The sequence below is a fragment of the Eschrichtius robustus genome, chromosome 5, assembly GCF_028021215.1.
Source record: "Eschrichtius robustus isolate mEscRob2 chromosome 5, mEscRob2.pri, whole genome shotgun sequence".
NCBI lineage: Eukaryota > Metazoa > Chordata > Mammalia > Artiodactyla > Eschrichtiidae > Eschrichtius > Eschrichtius robustus.
This window is the reverse complement of record NC_090828.1, coordinates 30,231,910-30,251,324: the sequence shown is the minus strand read 5'-3', so window position 1 is coordinate 30,251,324 and position 19,415 is coordinate 30,231,910. Positions and strand designations below refer to the sequence as shown.

At 36.4% G+C, this 19,415-nt stretch overlaps 1 protein-coding gene across 1 annotated transcript in view; it reads right to left on the bottom strand.

Moving 5' to 3' along the window:
• INO80D (INO80 complex subunit D) overlaps positions 1-19,415 on the bottom strand; it is a 60,147-nt gene that overhangs the window by 35,118 nt on the left and 5,614 nt on the right. Inside the window, exons 2-3 of the mRNA XM_068544607.1 lie at positions 7,564-7,668; positions 1,657-2,399 (exon numbers count right to left, since the gene is read on the bottom strand). Coding sequence (XP_068400708.1) covers positions 1,657-2,399; positions 7,564-7,668 — 848 coding nt within the window. The remainder of the gene's footprint in view (positions 1-1,656; positions 2,400-7,563; positions 7,669-19,415) is intronic.

The window sequence follows — 19,415 nt, the reverse complement described above, 5'->3', positions numbered from 1 at the left end:
AAAACATTTTAAAATAGGTTACAATACTGTACATTTAGCAGGAACTTAATTTTATATATCTGAAAGAATATGCCAAGATATTAACAAATAGGTATTAATAAGGCTTGGGGTGTTTTAATTTATTACTTTTGCTTATCTAAATTTTTTCTTTAAGTTTTATTAGGTTTTTTAATTACCAAAAGTCATACATGGTTTAATAACAAATGAAATAATATGAAACTATAGAAGAAGGAGTATCACTCCCATCTCCCAAAAACACATCCTGTCCAATTCCATCCCCCGCCATGGTAGCCAACGTTAAGAGACTGATAGTGTACATCCATTCACACTTTAACTATGCTCATACCAGAGAGGCAAACATCTATCCATATGATTGATCAATAGATTTACTGGTGTCCCTTGTTTGTTCACTTTGCTTATTTTTACAAAAATGGGACAGTACAATACCTCTTGATATTTTTCTACTTGTTAATGTATCATGAGCACATCCAGGTAAAAGATGGAGATTTCATTCATTCTTTTTAATAGCCGCATAATACTTCATAAAATGTATATGTACCAGAATTTACTCAATTCTGAATTTCCTATAGGTTATAAAGGTTGTTTGCAGATTTTTAATACTGAAAGCAATACTGTAAGCAATGCTGTAGTAAACATCCCGGAACACATATCCTTACTTTCTGATATTTTTTTAATCCATAGATAGAGTCCCAGAAGTGAGCTTGCTGGCTCTACATATACTTTTAATTAGTATATGTTGTTGCATTACTCACCAGCAACGTATGAGATCCCATATCCTCATCAACAACAGGTATACTTTTTGCCAATATGATGGTAACTCATTGTTACTTTAATTTGTGTTTCCTCGTCTGTTACGAGGATTGAGGTTTTCATTTGTTTATTGACCATTTATATTTCTTCTTCCTCTATTCCCATCCTTTTCCCATTTTTCTATTGCTGTCATATGTCATGCAAATAATTTTTCCTTAAGTTAGAATCACAACTCACAACACATTCAAGAATAAATTCCAAGTGAATCAAAGGCTTAAATGATCAAAAATAAAACAAAACAAACTATTAATAGAAAATACAGAATAACTGTATAAACTTGCTATCAGAGAGATTTTCTTGAGTAAGACAGAAAACTCAGAAGCAACAAAGAAAAGACAGACATTTGACTACATTAAAGTTTTATCTGTAAATTTTTGCTTTTCAATCGTGAACAGGTATTACTTTAAGAATTTTTTTTTTTTTTTTCTGAAAACTGTCAGCAGATATTTACAATGCTATCTTATTCCAAAGTCCTGTGATAAGACATGTGGAGAACTTCATTAGACACACAGGGACTGAGCTCAGAGGCACAAAACCAAACACAACTGCTTTTAATATTGCTACTACTACTGCTAGAAGCTGTAACTGGAATTCTAAATTCCCAGCTCCTATTTCTTCTGTATCCTGTTCACCAATCACTGTCCTCTCCAGTAGCATACTTACTTTAAGCGGTCTACCTAAATACGAATCTTTAACTGACCACTCTGTCCAAGTATTCTTTTACTCCTATTACACATGAGAAGGTTATGAAAATAAAGCCTTGTGCAACAGGCACATTTTGTTACATTACACACATGGGATATGGTAAAATAGACGGTAACTCACCTAAATGGGGAAACAGATCAGTGTCCAGCTGATGTTTTTGGGTGCACAGTTTCACCAGTCTCTGCAGTCGACTTATACAAGAGAAGTGTGGAGAGAAGGCTGTGGCTTTCATAAGGACCCGGTCAGTCCTGGGCGGGTCCACGACGGGAGCCCTACTAGATGGCAGGAGGGGCAGAGGCCTCTTGTGAGACAACTGCCTGTCTTGTGCTATAGTGTGTGGAGTGGGGGCCACTCCCTGCATTGGTAGGCTGGTGTTCTGAGGTTGAGGTGACTTGCAGACTAGACCCTGCGGTGGCGCTGGAGGTTTTAAAGTGGATAAAGGTGACAGGTGGGAGTGCTGCTGCGGAGGCTGCTGCTGAGAAGGTGCAGGAGGGGGACTAAAGTGCTCTTGTCGAACTTTTAAAATCTCTGTCTCTCTCTGGCGCTGCCGATTCTGGGCCAACTTGCTCTGCAACTTCTTTCTCACAGTTGCCCCTTTCTTTAGGTCATCATCTTCCTCGTTGAAAGCAAATGGGTCTTCCAACTCAGTTTCCAGGTAGTGGAGAGGGACCCTTGCCCCCGGTGGAGAGAGGGACATTCCATCCAGTCCATTGGGCATCTTCAAGGCCAACGTGGGCACCGTCAGGCTAAAGGCCATGGTATCCATCTGGTGCCTGACCTTTACCTCATCTATAGGATCATTCTTTTTCTTCCTCTCTTTTTTCGGGATAAAGCCAAGTACCTGCAAGTGGCTGTTGCAGTACCTTTAAAAATACACACATATACAGGAAAACGTTCATGATACATATTAAGAAAAGGAGAATATAAAACGACGTATCATAAAATGTGAATCCTAATATGTTCAAAATGCATGACTATAATAACTCTTTGGCATTCGTGGATGTGATTTATACAACTTCCACTACCCTCAAGCAATCCTCAAAGTCTGTGCAATTTTGCTAAAGCAAATATATGAACTGCACACGTGAAGAGGCTGCCAGACAGAAGCAAGTCATTCAAATAGTGAGTGGCCCTGGATAACCAACCACCCAGCTATTGCTTCTCACACCGCTTTGTTGTTCTCTATTCATAGCATACAAAGTAGCTCATCAGGAGTCTAAAGGATCACTTAAAATTCTCTTGTGGAGAAAAAAATATATGTCCCAATGCCATTCAAGTATTGGAGATTCACAAAGATCTTATGACATAACACTTCAGAATGTTAAATGTCAAAGAAATGATACAAATGAACGTATTTACAAAATAGAAACCGACTCACAGACTTAGAGAATGAACTTATGGTTATGGGGGGAGGGGGGGAAGGATGGAGGGAAGGAATAGTCAGGGAGTGTGGGATCGACATGTACACACTGCTATATTTAAAAAGGATAACCAACAAGGACCTACTGTATAGCACAGGGCACTCTGCTCAGTGTTATGCGGCAGCCTGGATGGGAGGGGAGTCTGGGGGAGAATGGATACCTGTATATGTATGGCTGAGTCGCTTTGCTGTGCACCTGAAACTATCACAACATTGTTAATCGGCTATACTCCAGTATAAAATAAAAAGTTTAAAAAAAAAAAAAGAATGTCAAATGTCTACTGTGTGTGTTCTACACACACACACACACACACACACACAAAGAGAGAGGGAGAAGGAAGAGGAGAAAATAAAATAATAAAACTAGTTAGTGTGATAATCGATTAAATGAGTTTCTCAATAGCCAGCCACGTGTTAAGTACATGGATTATCTCCTCTAGCTAGTTTCTACCTGCAGTAGGTACCAAAATAATGCCCTTTATACAGATGAGGAAACTAAATTTTATACAAATTAAATAACTTGCCCAAAACCACCTATCTGGAAAGTGACAGAGCTGAGACAAACTAAAAATCAAAGCTCGTATAGCACAGGAAACAATATTTAATATCCTGTGATAAACTACAATGGAAACGAATATGAAAAAGAATGTGTATATATGTATAACTGAATCACTGTGCTATACAGCAGAAATTAACACAACATTGTAAATCAACTATACTTCAATTAAAAAAATAGAAAAAAATAAAAGTCAAAGCTCATGAAGACTCAATAAGTCTTCAACAATGAGCAGGTCACTTCTGTAATATAAGCGCTATTTTAAAAATACTATGAAAAGACAGAATCCTTCTACATAATGAGAAAGTAGAATGCATGTTATTCCAATAAATTTCACTGAAATCCTGTGGAGGCTTCTAACCAGTAGAAAAGCAGTATTTCCTGAACTGGTATACCTCGTGCAGTTCCAAGGTATGTTAACAAGTATGTCATAAAAGCAGTATTCCATGCTTAAATAAATTTGGGAAATGCTGGCTTAAACAGAATTAGATAACAATTTCATCATTTGTTTCTGCTAAACAACCTCTCAAAGCATTTTGTATGATAATGTGCATTATACACCAAGGGTAGAAATCTACCCATATAGCATTGCTTCCCAAACGTATTTAAAATGGTACCTATTTTACTGCAGCATATTTATGATATCTCCATAGAACACAGTTGGGGGAAAAAGGCAATAAAGTAAATAATGTCAATCCCCAAACTCAACGGGCTGCAACAAAAAACTGTTTTAATGACTCTTAAAAACACAGATTCACCAAAAATCAGGACACATGGTTTTGTTGGTTTGTCTTAAAAATAAATCTATCAGAGGCACTCTTTAATTTTAAAGAGAACTATTAAGAAAAAGCTTTCTGGACAGTAAAGAGACGTTACACTGTGTGTGTGTGTGTGCGCGTGCACGCGCGTGTGCCTAGCAGGTTTGAGCTAGGTCCCTTACACACCTTAAACAGAATAGATTCATAAAGCTGCAGCCAACAAGGAATAGGGTTTCAGGGATAACTGTACTAAGCTTCCCAACAAAGAGTTAATGGTTTTTGTTGTTTTCTATTCATTTTCAAATTAACAAAAGGATTAGTACTATTAGTGGGGAGAAGTGAAGTGGGTTTTTTAAATTTAGAAATCAAACTTTTCTGCTCATTTACATGGGCAGCCTGGACTGGTAAATGAGGCTACTAGGTGCTACATTACCTAACCCAGCAGAGGCGAATCCACATATACAGTCCTCCTTCAACCCCACCCTCAACTCCCACTCCAGCCACTGTCACACTATCGCAACATTTAGCCTGAACCCTTAAAAACTCTGCCTCTTCTAAAAGGGAATATTCTTCATAACTAGAATTAGAACAGCTTACTTAGTTATGAACAGCATTTAAAATAATGCAAATATGAATTTCCAGTCTAAAAGAATACAGGGGACTGACTGCAAATGGGTTCTTTTGGGGGGGATGAAAATGTAAAATTAGACCGTGTTGATAGTTGCACACTCCTGTAAATACACTAACAAATACTGAACTGTACACTTCAAATGGGCGACTTGTATGGTATGTGAATTATATCTTAAGTTGTTTTAGAAAAGAATAAATATAGGAAACAAGAAAATTTCTTGGTAAATACATACCATTAAATAAATACATATATAAAATTATACCAAACTTAAATTTAAAATACCATATAAAATAACCAACTTAATATACCCATTTATCTCTAAGCTATCAAGGCTACAGTAATGGGCCTTAGCTTCCCACTGTATATTAGAAAATGGACTTTTCAATTATACCAGTACTTCTACCGAACATTAACACTATTCTATCCAAAAGACGGAATCCCATAAGTTAGCATTTATAATACACACCAGGTAAGTTACACACCAGATATTATTAAGAAGCTTCCTCTAGCTGACTACCAACTAGATAATTCTGTCAATTAAAAGTCCTTGGGAATTTGTTTTCTAAAACTATACATAAAACCATGTCAAATCCCTAAATGTCCAAGGAGTAACTGCCTTAACAATGATAAAAGCTTATTTTCAAAAGAATATTAATCTTTTCTACATTGTATCATATAGTACAGTTGTAACTATTATATTTATACACAGGTTTAAACATATTATTACATGAATTCAACCTGGGTTTCTTGAGGTAAAATAAGAATATTACCTCCTACTAATGTCTACTTTAATCTGTTTTCAAACAACCCTACAACAAGAAAAGTATTCATAGCATTTGTGTTCATATGATCTTGGACCAATTCTGAAAAAATATATAACTTAGCATTTATTAAGCCTAGCTTCTCTTGACACAGCAACACAAAAGTCCTTTCCCTTCTTTTTCTAAAAAAAGAAAATTACTTCAAATATAAAGGTGAAGACGTATGCTTCGGAGAATTAATATTTTGGAGAAATTCAGAGTGACTCTCACTTTACTTCTTGCTGTTAGCTATTAAGATAACACTTGCTTCGACTGAAATGAAAAAAATCCAAGGCTGACAAAAATTGCAACTGTGTGTGATAAACTAAATTTAAGACAAAATTATAGAAATGTGATTATAATGGATCTTGAAGTAAAAAAGTTAATCCACGTCCATCCATTCTTCAAGTTAGAAAAGGGCAACACTTGCTTCGACTGAAATGAAAAAAATCCAAGGCTGACAAAAATTGCAACTGTGTGTATAAACTAAATTTAAGACAAAATTATAGAAATGTGATTATAATGGATCTTGAAGTAAAAAAGTTAATCCAAGTCCATCCATTCTTCAAGTTAGAAAAGGGCAGCAGTAAGAAATTATTTTCAGTCAACTAAAACCAACTGGACAGACATGCTTAGCCTAATACGTTGGTACCTTTCTCACCTGAGATTAAAATTTTATTCCTTTCCTCACTAAACAGCTGTTTCTAACTTTCAGGTATTGTAATCTGAAGCCTGAAGTGCTCATTAGAAATTCTACGAGAGTATTCCCAAATCACCACATTATACTGTATTCATTTTGGTGGGATATTTATCAACACAAATTATTTATTTCACCCTAAAAGTTTAAAAGTTGCTCACCATGACATATAAAATACATGATTCCTTTTCAACCAATTTATGTAGGTGACATTCGCTTATATATAGGAACAAAAATAAAGGTTGTATATGTATTTTTTAAAGACAGAAGTAAAAAGTTCAAATTTCTACCTAAAGATAACAAGTATTTGAAACTTTTAGGAAAATAAGCATGCATCTCTCTGTAATATCCTACAATGATCAGCATGGTTTCTGGAGAACTGAGAAAAAAGAGACATGAAAAAAAGAGATTACATGTGAAATCATATAAATTTTCCTAAGAATATGAAAGATGAATAATCAGCATTAAGACTCCTTTAAAAACACCTCCACATTTTTTTTTAACTCAGAAAAATATAAATTCATAATCCTAGTCAAAAAGCCTACTTAACTATGAAAATACAGTTTCTAAATTATAGTAAACATAGTCTATATGGAACCCTTTTTAACCAAAAGAAGTTTGAGAGGAAGTAAATCTGAATGATTCAAGTAGTCATTCTTTTGAATAATTCTTTTTCAATAAGTACATACCATTTGCTACCTTTCAAACAAAGATTTAAAAACTCCAAAATTATTATCATTAATTATAACACCTAAGTAGTTCCTATAATTTCTCTCATTTAGGCTGATGAAATTCTAAGTAGAGAAATCAGGAAATACTTTCTAAGGCTGCAAACCAAACACATCAGTGCCAAGACTTGAAGCAAAAAAAAAAATTTTTTTAAATAATCCTAGAAAGTCTATTAAGTAAAAAAGAAGAAAACAAACATACTTTTCAAATAATTCCCCCCCCCCAAAAAAATAATAATAATTCCCCAAAGTTACTACTCCATTTCTTAAAAATTGCCATCACTCATCTTTAGAACCATTCTAAAGTTTACTTAGTTAGATTACCCCCAGAACTCAACATTTAAGTTCATCATATCAAAACACAAACAAACAAAAAAACCCAACTTCCAAGCCTACTAATTAATAATCAAAGATTGCTTCCCGCTGTCAGCGCTTACCTGCGGTCCTCTGATTTAGGGATGGGGTTGGTGCAGCGCTGGCTATTATACTTGGCCACATATTCACATTGCTTGAAGGGGGCAGTCTTGTCCTCCAGAACGTGTCTGATACAGAAAGCGTAGCCGTTGAGTCGCCGCTGCTTGCACAGTTTGGGGCTATATGAGCACAAGGGCTTATTGTCAACCTCAGAGAAGTGTATATGTTTCCCTTCATACATCACGTGACTCTATTCCTTGTGAACATCAGCTAAAAGACCACCACAAAAAAAGAAACCCAAATGATAAATCAGAGAGTATAATGCAGATTTAAGTTGAGAATTTCACTGAGGGACTTCTGCCCCACAGCCATACCTGATTTTAAATCTTCTGCACCATAGCAATGTTAAGAGAACCCCAAGGATACCACAGTTTGGAATGCTGCAGAATCAAGATGAAGCAGATTGTCTACAAAAATATCAAAAGGCCTAGTTAACAAAGAGAAATAAGCAAAGCTTGCTCATCTGGGAAGGAGAATACTAGGATATCACCCTTCCTAACAGGATGGATTCTTCATTGTAATCCAACATCCCAATATTGAATTCAAATAATAAGACACATTATAAAATATCCAGTTGCCCTGCCACTCCAAATTGAACTAAATAATTTCTGCTTTGGTTAAGTTTTGTAAATAACTCAAAGCAGCAGGGCTCTTCCACCAAACTAATGTCATAAGGTGGCAAGTCATTTTTTTCACTATTGATGGTTGCATGCTATGCCTATTTTCAGAACCCAGATCTCTTTAAAATGACGATGGAATGAGCTCATAGACCCAAAACTTCCCCCAGAACTTCTACATTTTTTGATATGTTGGCAAAATATTTAGCAGTTTATAACAAATGTTTCTATAAACTACAAAAAAAGAACAAATTCCTGTTTGAAAAAGTCATTTTCTCTCTAATATTCCCCCCTACCTATCCCATCCAGACTGTAAATTTCTTGAGTCCAAAGACTATTCACCACATTTCTACCACTCAGTTGAGTGCTCTGCAGCACACTGTGCTATAATATAATTATCATGGCTTATGAGTCTTTGGAGGTTTAAGAAGAAAACGGAAGGAAGCAATCACACAATAGTCACTATCTCTCTACACACAAAAGGTCCAGCAGTAACATTTATGTACCATAACACCATATAGTCTGCGATGAAACTGAAACAACTAATCTGTCACATCAGGACATAGGGGGCTGCTGTGGTCTAACCCAGGGATCCCCAACCCCCAGGCCGTGGACCCGTGACGGAACCCGCGGCCCAGCAGGTGGGCAGCCGGGGAGCGAGCGAAGCTGCATCTGCCACTCCCCATCGCTCCCCATCGCCCACATTACCACCTGAACCATCACCCCACCACCCCGCCGAAAAACTGTCTTCCACGAAACTGGTCCCTGGTGCCAAAAAGGTTGGGGACCACTGGTCTAACCCACTTTCTCCACACTCCAGAAGTCACCCAGACAGCTGATGAACAGCTTAGATACCAGTTGCAGAGAAACTCAAGAAACACTCTCTCATTTCCAAAACTAAATATGAAACTCCTCATACCAGTGAATGACAAGATACATAAACCCTTGAAGAGTCAGAAGATATGTCTGCTCAAGTCTGATTATCTGCCAAGGTAACTACAGTATTCACCTTGAACAAATCATTTAACCTCAGTTTTCTCATCTGTAAAATAGGGGTAATATTAGTAGCTATGTTATCAGGTTGCTCTAAGGATCCGATGATACAAAGCACGCAACACGCGAAGTACCATGCCTTGTTAAGCACTGAACAAATAGAAGTTATTACTCATAAATGTTCTTATTATTACTACATTTTACCTGCTGATGATAAAGGTAGAGAATCTGTATTACCTTTGAGAAGCATTACACTTACTTTAGCAGAAAAAAAAAAAAAATCTGAAACATTAGCCTGGTTAATAAAAATCACATTTATTACTGAGTAAACCTAATCATACATCAATGTAAAACAAAAATAACAGCTTTCCCTTTTCACTTTATCAAGAGGCAAGGAAGAAAAGTTGGACTAAAAATTTAAATTTAGCTGCCCCGAAGGTCTGGATGTTCAGGACAGGAAATTATTTCAAAGCAAACCCATGCTGTTTCATTTTTACACCCTCTCTTTGGCCTGCTCATCCACCTGGCAAACATAAATCTTTCATGAATTAGTCCAAGTAAGTCTATATGAACTTCAGGAAATAAACAGGCTGGAAATAAGTGACTGAAAAAAGTAACTGCCATTATGAAAAAGGTAGCCTATATATGTATGAGAATATTTTATAAATCACATGAAGGGTTAACGTTCACTTTTTACTGACATATTTCTATCTAGGTGGCATCATATCTATCAAGATTGATGATTCCCCCTTTCTTTCCAATGTTTATGCACCTTTTTTTTTTTCCTATTTGCATTGGCTAGAACTACTGGAACAATGTTAATAATAGCAACCACGGGTACTCCTAACTTTAAATGAGAACTGCTTTGAGTCAATGGCAGCAATAATGCTGACTTCTGTGTTATGTTAAGGAGGTATAAAGAAATTCCTACTTTATTAAGAGTTGTTTCTTTTTTCAAAAAAACTCAGAATTGATGGTTAATTTTTACTGAATTCTTTCCCAGCTTCTAGGGAAATGATCATTTTTCTCTTTTGTACTTATAAAAATATGTACTAAAAATATTTAGTATTTAGTATTTCCTGATACTGTACTCTTCTTACACTCCTGGGATGAAAGCAACTTGGTCATCATGCATTATTCTTCTAATATATGGCTGAGTTACATTTGCTAATATTGAGGATTTCTGATTTTTGTATTTTGAGAATGTCTAGAGTTTTTTTGTGTGCTTTGGCAGAATTAGGTGTTAATATAATATTTTAAAAAACAATTTATAAAAATCTATGTTCCTGAACAGTTAAAAAGCATTGTAGTTATAATGTTACTTAGAAAGTTGCCTGGGCCTACTAGTGTTTTGTGCAGATCAGGTTTTCAAATTTATCTGCATACAATTTAGCAATGTGACCTCTTACGTTTAAGTTTCTAAATATCTGTGACTCATTCTCGTATTCTGTGTATGTCCATACACATACATGATATTTGTGCTTTCTCCTTTTGTTCATGATTGGGTTCAACAGGAGTTTATCTGTTTAATATTTTTACCAATATCCTCCCCCAAAAAACAAAACAAAACAAAAACCTCTTGGATTTATCAGCACCTCCATGTATTTTCTAATTCATCAATTTCTGCTTTTATATTTGTTCGTTCTTTCTGCTTACTTTCCATTTATTTTATTATTTTGTTAACTTCTTGGGCTGAATTCTTTTATTTTCATTCTTTTCTTGCTTAGTAATTTGTTTACATCTATGAATTTTCCTGAGTACTGTTTTAATCATATCCCATAGGTACTAATACACAGAATTCTGATTATCAATACTTTCTAGTTGATTTGGATTTTATTTTTTTATTTCTCCTTTGACCCAAGAGTATTTAATTTTTTCAGGTGGTAGAGTTTTATGCTTCCCTTTGTTTTAGTTCTAGTTAAGAATAAGGAGCATTGGGAATTCCCTGGCAGTCCAGTGGTTAGGACTCCGTGTTTCCACTGCCAGGAGCCCAGGTCCAATCCCTGGTCAGGGAATTAAGATCCCACACACACAAAAAAAGAATAAGGAGCATACTGGTATCTGAGTGATTCTCTGGGCCCAGCAAAGGAACCAAGTTTCCAGAACTCTGAAGACAAGGGGTAGCACCCCAAAATATGGACTTATTTTCCACTCCACCTTCATTGGCCTAGCAGCTGCCAAGAACAAAGGCTGCATCTCCAGATACCTAGCAAACAAACGCAGTACTGCTTCATGAATTGACTGCTTCTCTGAGGTGCCCACAAGTGTATTTGGGGAGAAGCTTCACGAGTAAGTCGAGGAACGGCTGTCTTATGAGACTGGAGAGATTCCACAAAAGAATGGATGTCATGAAGGAGGCAATGGTTCAGGCAGAGAACAGCTGCTGAGATTACAAGGAAGTTGGAGAAACAGAAGAAACACTTGAAGAAGGAAAAGAAACAGCTGGCTGCAACTGCCCTCACATCTTTAGAAAACAGCAGCAGTGTAGAGGAGGAGTGTGAGGAAGGACAAAGGTGCTGAGACCTTGCTGAGAGCCCAGAGAGCTGACTGCAGCACACACCCATCACCTGGGCAAGTGTGTTCTGTCCTCGGCTGCCTCCCAGGAGCGTAAGACCCCGAATGAAGAAAAAGTAAAAGCCCCAGTAGGCTCCTCAGGAGAATGGAATGGAAGACCCATCTCTTTCTCCAAACCCAAGAAAAAGAAATCAAGGAGAAGCTGGTTAGCAGTGATCTTGAAGAGACAGCTAGCAGTGGAAGCCTTCCCAAGAGGAAGAAATCGTTCCCCAAAGAGGAACCAGTTAGTGACCCTGAAGTCAGAAACGAGAGTGCCCCCAAGAAAAAGAGGAAATTCTCTTCCAAGGAGCAGCCACTCAGCAGTGGAACTTTAGAGTCTGCTGGCAGCAAGAACAGCAGCGCTAAGGAAAAGTTCTAAAAGCTGTCCCAGGAAGATCAGAATGGACACTTCCCTGGTGGGGCATAACCCACGGAGTATTTCTCAACCCATCCCCTATATCCTAATAAAAACAAATTCACAAGGAAAAAAGAAAAAGAAGGAGCATAATCTGCATATATCTCTATTTTGGATTTGACTGAGTTTTTATTTGGGGACTAATAGATATTCCTGGGAAAGAGTATTCATTGTTTCCAGGGTATGTAGTTAGTTGTATCATATATCATGCTATTAACATTCACTATGATATTACTTATTTCGTTTGCTTTCTCTATCTACCAAGAGCTGGAAGAGATGAATCAAAATCTCCTACTATCATCTTATTTGTTTCTCCTTGTATTTATTTTACAAATTTTAAAGCTGTATTATTTGATACAGAGATTCATGACCACTAGACTGTCACTCTTTATCATTAGGAAATGCAACTCAATTGATGCTTTTTGTCTTGAATTCAACCTTGTCTGACACTAATACCTGGATTCCATATTTTGGATTTGAACTTGCTGGTTAAGTCTTTGCCCATCATTTTACTCTCAGGTTTTCTGAGGCACTGTTTTAGATCACAGGTCAGCAAACACTGGCTTATAAGACAAATTTGGCCCATTGCCTGTTTTTGTAAATAAAGTTGTATTGGAAGGCTGTTCTGTTCATTCATTTACATGTTGTATATGACTGCTTTCACGCTGTAACAGTAGAACTAGTAGTTGTACCACAAAGCCTAAAATATTTACTAAATTATTATTTGTTGGTCCCTTTTTTAGATGCATCTCTTAACAGGTTTGACTTTTTTGCACCAATCTGAGTCATTTTCTTTTAGTAAATGGGTTCATCCAATTAATAATTTTGTATTTACTTACATGACAAGTGTTTCATCTTAATTTTATTACTTCATTTTTTGTACTGGTTTTAGCTTTCAATTCTATCTTATTACATATTTCATTATATAGTCTATTTTCTTGGAAGATTTATAGTCTGTGTCCTTTAAATAACATTTCTTTACTCCAAACTAAGAAAATTAGTATATTTAGCATTATTGTGATTAACCTCATGTTATGAATGTGAAAAATTTCCGTTTTTGTTAACTACCTACCCATTCCAACTCAGTATTTCTTCCTTAGATTATTATTTTTACATTGCTATAGCTTATGACATTTGAACGTGTGTCCTACATTTAAAATTATTCGATGCTAATCACTAATCTTTTAACTTCGTTTTCAATTCATCTCTTGATTCAATAGTTTATAAAATAGTTACCTCCCTTTTCCACATTCCCCACCAAGGACTGACTTATGGAAAATAAGCCATGGCTTTTGTTTAAAAATATATGTCAACTGAAATTATACTTAAACTATAGCTTGCCTGGACATAAGTCCTGGATCATATATTTTTTTTGTCTATTGACTTTGTATAATTTTTTTCCATGTCTCCTAGAATGTAAAAGCCTGAGGCCAGCCTCTTTTATAGGAGGTTTGATTCTTTTTCCCCCCATTTTAACCTAACAATAAAAGTCTTTATGGGAATTCCCTGGCAATCCGGTGGTTAGGACTCAGCACTCTCACTGCCAGGGCCAGGGTTCAATCCCTGGTCGGGGAATTAAGATCCCGTAAGCCACGTGGTGTGGCCAAAAATTAAAAGGAAAAAAAAAAAAAAAAGTCTCTATATTTAAATACTAGAAACCATTCTAGAATTTCAATTCGTCTTTTATTGTGGGAAACTCTTCCTTAGTATCTTGAATTTTTTTTTCTACTTCATTTATTCTATTGTATTCTTCAGGGGTACCAATTATTGGTATGCTAGATTTACTGTCTTCCATATCTGCCTCCGTCTCTAGTCTTTATTTTTACTTTCTCCATTTTGGATTGCTCAAATTTCTCAAGCTCACCTCCATTATCATCAGCTATAGTGTATATGTGCTGCTTTGAAAGTGACCTTCATTTCTACAATGACTATATTTTCCTCTTTTATTTCATACCCTGGTTCCATGAGCTCACTCTTAAATCTTATTTATTTCTTGAGCTTTTGTATCTCATCTTTAAACTCCTGTTTCAGAGGAGCCATGTCTCACCCCCAACCCTGCACACCACCTCCCAGCATAAGGAACTATTTATTCATAATTTTCACTTTCTCTGTTCTTTCTGAAAATGATCAACTCCAACACTCCTCCCTTAAGGCTTGATTCAATGTTGGACTAGTCTCCCCAACTCACAGGGGCCCACATGGCATAGATTAGGGGATGATAATTTAGGCTTTATTTCTCTTCAGTTGACCAGATCAGCAGCTATATGGCTACATGCTTCCAGCTTCTCCTCTACTCTCAACTTCGTGCAAAAATAGTACGACTCTACGGTTTGTTATTCAACCCCACCTCTCCTGCCACTCAGGGAGCACAATGTATATACAAACTTTGACATTCCTAGTAAGGGGATCACTAGTTTCGTCCTCATGGTGTGTCACCTACTTGGGAGGAAGCTGCTCCCCCCACTTTGCTTGAGTTCTACAGAGGAAATCATCCTCTCTTGCCCTGGTTCCATTCCCACTGCACTTAAATAGCACTAATTCATATATTCTGATTATGAGGTTTTTTTTAGTTATCAAAGATTGAGTCTTTCTTCTGTTTCTCATTCTCCTTATTCTTTTTAGTTGGTTTAGAGAACAGAGATGTCAGTATTCTGACATCATTAACCAGAAGTATCTTTTAAAATTCTGTATAGTAAAATGTACCAAAATAAAATCAAAATCATAAAACAAATTATCTAATTTTTACAACAAACATATTCCTTATGTTATTTTCTGTGTATTTTAAAGAATCAACATGTTATTAAAGAAGTTACTAAACTTGATTCATTTTCACTATGTCAGATCCATGTGATTCTAGCTTTAATGACAAGTATGTATTTATTAAACACTGATGGCAAGTCCATCATTTTCGGAGAAGCTATATAGGATACTAATAGTAAAAGACATAATTTTTTCCCTGAAAAGATTATAATCTATGCAATGAGATGCACTCAAAAGAAAGGAAGTGCATAACTGGAGGACTTCACCCAGAGCTCTGAGCACCCAGGCGCCTCGGGTCTCACTAAGCCCAAGGACAGGCCCTCTGTCCAGAGCAATGGATGTCTTCCTCTTTGTGCCCCCTCCTTCGGCCAGCCCTAGCCTCAGAACACAGCTCAGTTGTCACCACATGCAGATTCCCAAAGGCTGAGTTAGTTACATGCTCCTCTGAGGTACTCTGTGCATTTCCCTGTTTCAACCCTTATCACATTCTACTTTAATTGCCTGTTCTTCCGTTGTCTTCCCTCTTAGGAAATAAGCTCCTAGAGGGATAAACAGTTTTCTGTTCATCATTATATCCCAGAGCTTAGCATAGTATCCAGAAGTTAATAGCTGCTCAATAAGTACATGCTGCCTACATAAATAGCTTCTGTGTAGTACCTCAATTCTAGGTTGTCTACCCAAAACAGGTTACTAGATTCACCCACCAATCATTAAGTAATTTTTAAAAATCACTAAATTGGTACTTCAGACAGTCTACACAATAATTTCTAATAGCCATAGCCATATACCAAGAGAAAATATAATTTAGAAGCTTTAAATTTTTTGAATATTGCAGTACATCTGAGGTAACACCAAACATTTCATCAAATAGATTCACATAATTTGCTACCCAATGTCTATTTGGCAAATAATGTTTTTTAAAACAATGTAAGAATGAATTAAAATCTACCTATTCAACTTCCTCCTAACTCTAAGAATTCATTAATCTATCCAACTGCCCTCTTTCAGCATTTGCCACAAGGTGCCAAAGCTCTTGCTAATGATCTCTATGCCATTACAAATAGATGTTTAATTGCAACATCTTATAAACAACTTCTCTTCAACCTTAGTTTTTTTTACATCTACCTGTGATTATTTTTTTCTATTAATATTTCTTTGATTTTTAACGTTTTAAAGTCCTACTAAAAGCCAAACATCCATCTCCTTTTTGAACAATCACCTACCTGTTCTCCATTTTCAGATCCCTCTTTTAAAAAGCCAATTCAGGGACTTCGCTGGTGGCGCAGTGGTTAAGAATCCGCCTGCCAATGCAGGGGACACAGGTTCGATCCCTGGTCCAGGAAGATCCCACATGCCGCGGAGCAACTAAGTCCGTGTCCCACAACTACTGAGCCTGTGCTCTAGAGCCCGAGCGCCACAACTACTGAAGCCCGCAGGCCCTAGAGCAACTACTGAGCCCGAGTGCCTAGAGCCTGTGCTCGGCAACAAGGGAAGCCACCGCAGTGAGAAGCCTGTGCACCACAACAAAGAGTATCGCTGCTCTCCGCAACTAGAGAAAGCTTGCGCATAGCAACAAAGACCCAAAGCAGCCAAAAATAAATCAATAAAAAAAATTTTTAAAGCCCAATTTAATCTTTATACTTATATTTTCAATTCCCTAATGTATTCAAACTTACTTTATATACCATAAAAGGAAAGAATGTTGGGGGACAATGGCCCTCTGCTTTGAAATCTAACTTCCTTCTTAATGGGTATTATTCAATATCAAAACCACTTTGTCTATAGGGACTTCCCTGGCAGTCCAGTGGTTAAGACTCTGCACTCCCAATGCAGGGGGCACTGGTTCGACCCCTGGTCGGAGAACTAAGATCCTGCATGTCGCACGGCACGGCCAAAAAAAAAAAAAAATCACTTTGTCTATAAACTGGAAACAACTATTCATCTGGTCTTCTCTACATTAACAGGTTTTTCCTTTTAAATTAAAGAAGAAATCATCACAGAAGCGCTAAGGTAGATCTCAGGGGAAGAAAAAAAAAAACTATATATTTTTCATTTTTTACATCTAGCCTTCCACCACTGAAGTTCTTTACCCCTACTCCACCAAAGGTGAAGTTCACATGGCCTTCACTCATTGACATTCATTGTAAGATAAAATAAGAGAGGAAACATATAATGTATAAAGTCCACATGATCTTGATCAAATGTCTTATAGACCCTAATATTTAAATACAATCCCACTGACTAATCCATTTAGAACTATACCTAAGCTCTACCTTTTAATACACGATGAATATCACTAAAAAAAAAATCCTAACCAGACTAAATTTATCACAGCTATAGTACATACTATATTCAGCTGTGGAAATAGCTTCTTTAGAATTAGAATACAAACAGATCTATGCTCCCTTGAAGAACAGAATTAAGGTAATTAAGCACTTAAAAGCAGCAGTAGAATATACACCCTTATTAATTATTACCAAAAATAACTATTACTGAGAATAGACTCACAGAAAGAATATTTTCACAGCAAACATATCCATATACTGAAATTCAAGAGAAGGAAATATGGGTAGGTGTAAAAAAAAAAAAAAAATCCTCCTGATATTACATGCTGAGTTTAATGAAAAATAAATTCCTTTCCATAGTTTCTTTCTTCTTGCAAATACGGAGGAATAAGACATTAGCAGGGAGAAAAGTAAGAAAGGTAAGCTTTTAACAAAAGCAACCTACAGCCCTTTCGGTCTTCCAACAGCAACCATAAACCAATTTGCAAAACTTTGAACATTATTCTCTTTGGGACTGCTACTGTATCACCTCCATGTGGAATCTCTGCATGTCATTACTGTTCTTTTGATTCTCGAGTTTCAGAAGCACGTTCATTTCACTGCCACAGCATTTTCCCCTAATTGCCATCTGTAATTTTATATTCTACCCCCTTTTTAGAGCCTGGACCTACAACATACCTTACAATTTTTTCTAATCCAACATGAACCTAAATTCTCAGAATGTTAGTTTTCTAATATATTTAATACAAACGAAAAGAAGTTTTACTTATCCCAGATCATATAAAGTCTTAAAAAGCATGTCCCCCCTACTTTAAGCTTTTTTTGAAATGAATTTTAATTCAACTTCATGGAGCATAAAAATGTGATACTAAACAGATTATTATTATTATTGATTTTTTTAAAAATCAGCAATATCCCACATATCAATTTGAAAAGTAGTAAAACTAGACTCAGAAATGATAAAAATCTATCAACTGATGTGATTCAAAGAGAAAGACCGTGAGAAAAAACTGCCTATCACCCCAAAATATCAACAATATTCAACATAAAGTTCAAATTAGAATATTTAAAAATAAATTGCTTATTGAATGTCTATTATGTGCCAAACACTGTGCTCAAACAGCACTGTACAAATAAGTTTGCATTGTGAATTTTAATTAAAATGGCCTTTATGCTAGTCGAGTTCTTTACCTAATTTATTAGAAAGGTAAGGATAGCTCATGCAGCAGTTGAGAGCACTTACTGGCTTTAGTGGGTATCCGAGATGGTGCTTCAATCTGGCTCTGCTAATTACTGGGTGTTTGACCTTGGGCAAGTTATTTAGGTTTCAGTTTTCTCAGTTGTAAAGAAAGGATTACAATAGTATGTACCTCATCCAGTCACTTAGGAGAATTAAATTAGGTATTTCATGTGCATGGTACCTAGCACATACTAATCACTTAATGTTAATACTAATCACTGTACTATTAGAAACAGTAAGTAGTAGTTTATTGGTATTATTTTAATCAAAGATCTGCAGGGCTGAAATGCAGTCTCCAGCTGCTGCTGGTTTTCTGAATGGTGTAAGGTAATTCTCGGTTAAGTCAGGCCCTCCCACCTTCTTGAGGCTAGGGTAACAGAATCCACTGAGAACTGTTTTCTATAATCCATGTTAAAAATCTAGTATTAAAAATATCTTCTCCATTCTACAGAACATCTATATTCCTGGTGTTCTGGTGTTCTTAGGATGACAATACTAGCAGAACGAGCAGTGTTTCATTGGGTTACAGCATTTATTAGCTCCAGTTAACAATCCTTTACAACAAATGCTTTCTGAGTTCCTATCCATGCCACAGTCACTCTCAATTGTTACAGAAACCCTATACTGCAGGACAAGACGAAAGAAAAATTAAGCTGTAGTTCTAGTCCTCAAAGTTCTTTTGTTCTAAGAATCTGAAACCAATGGCCTCTTTGTTGCTAAATTCCAGGTACACCTTTCCATCCTTATCTCACTTGACCTCTCTGCAGCACCTGACACTTTCTCTTTCTTGAAAACTCTTTCTGGCCGCTCAGTTAAAGCTTCTCTTGAACCCACACTTAAATGTCAATGTTCCCCAAGATTCTCTTAATCTTGTTTTATAGGGATCCAAGATGAAATGCCTACATGGGCCACAGGGGTGGGCCATGGCCAGACTTTGGCAAACTTTGCTTAT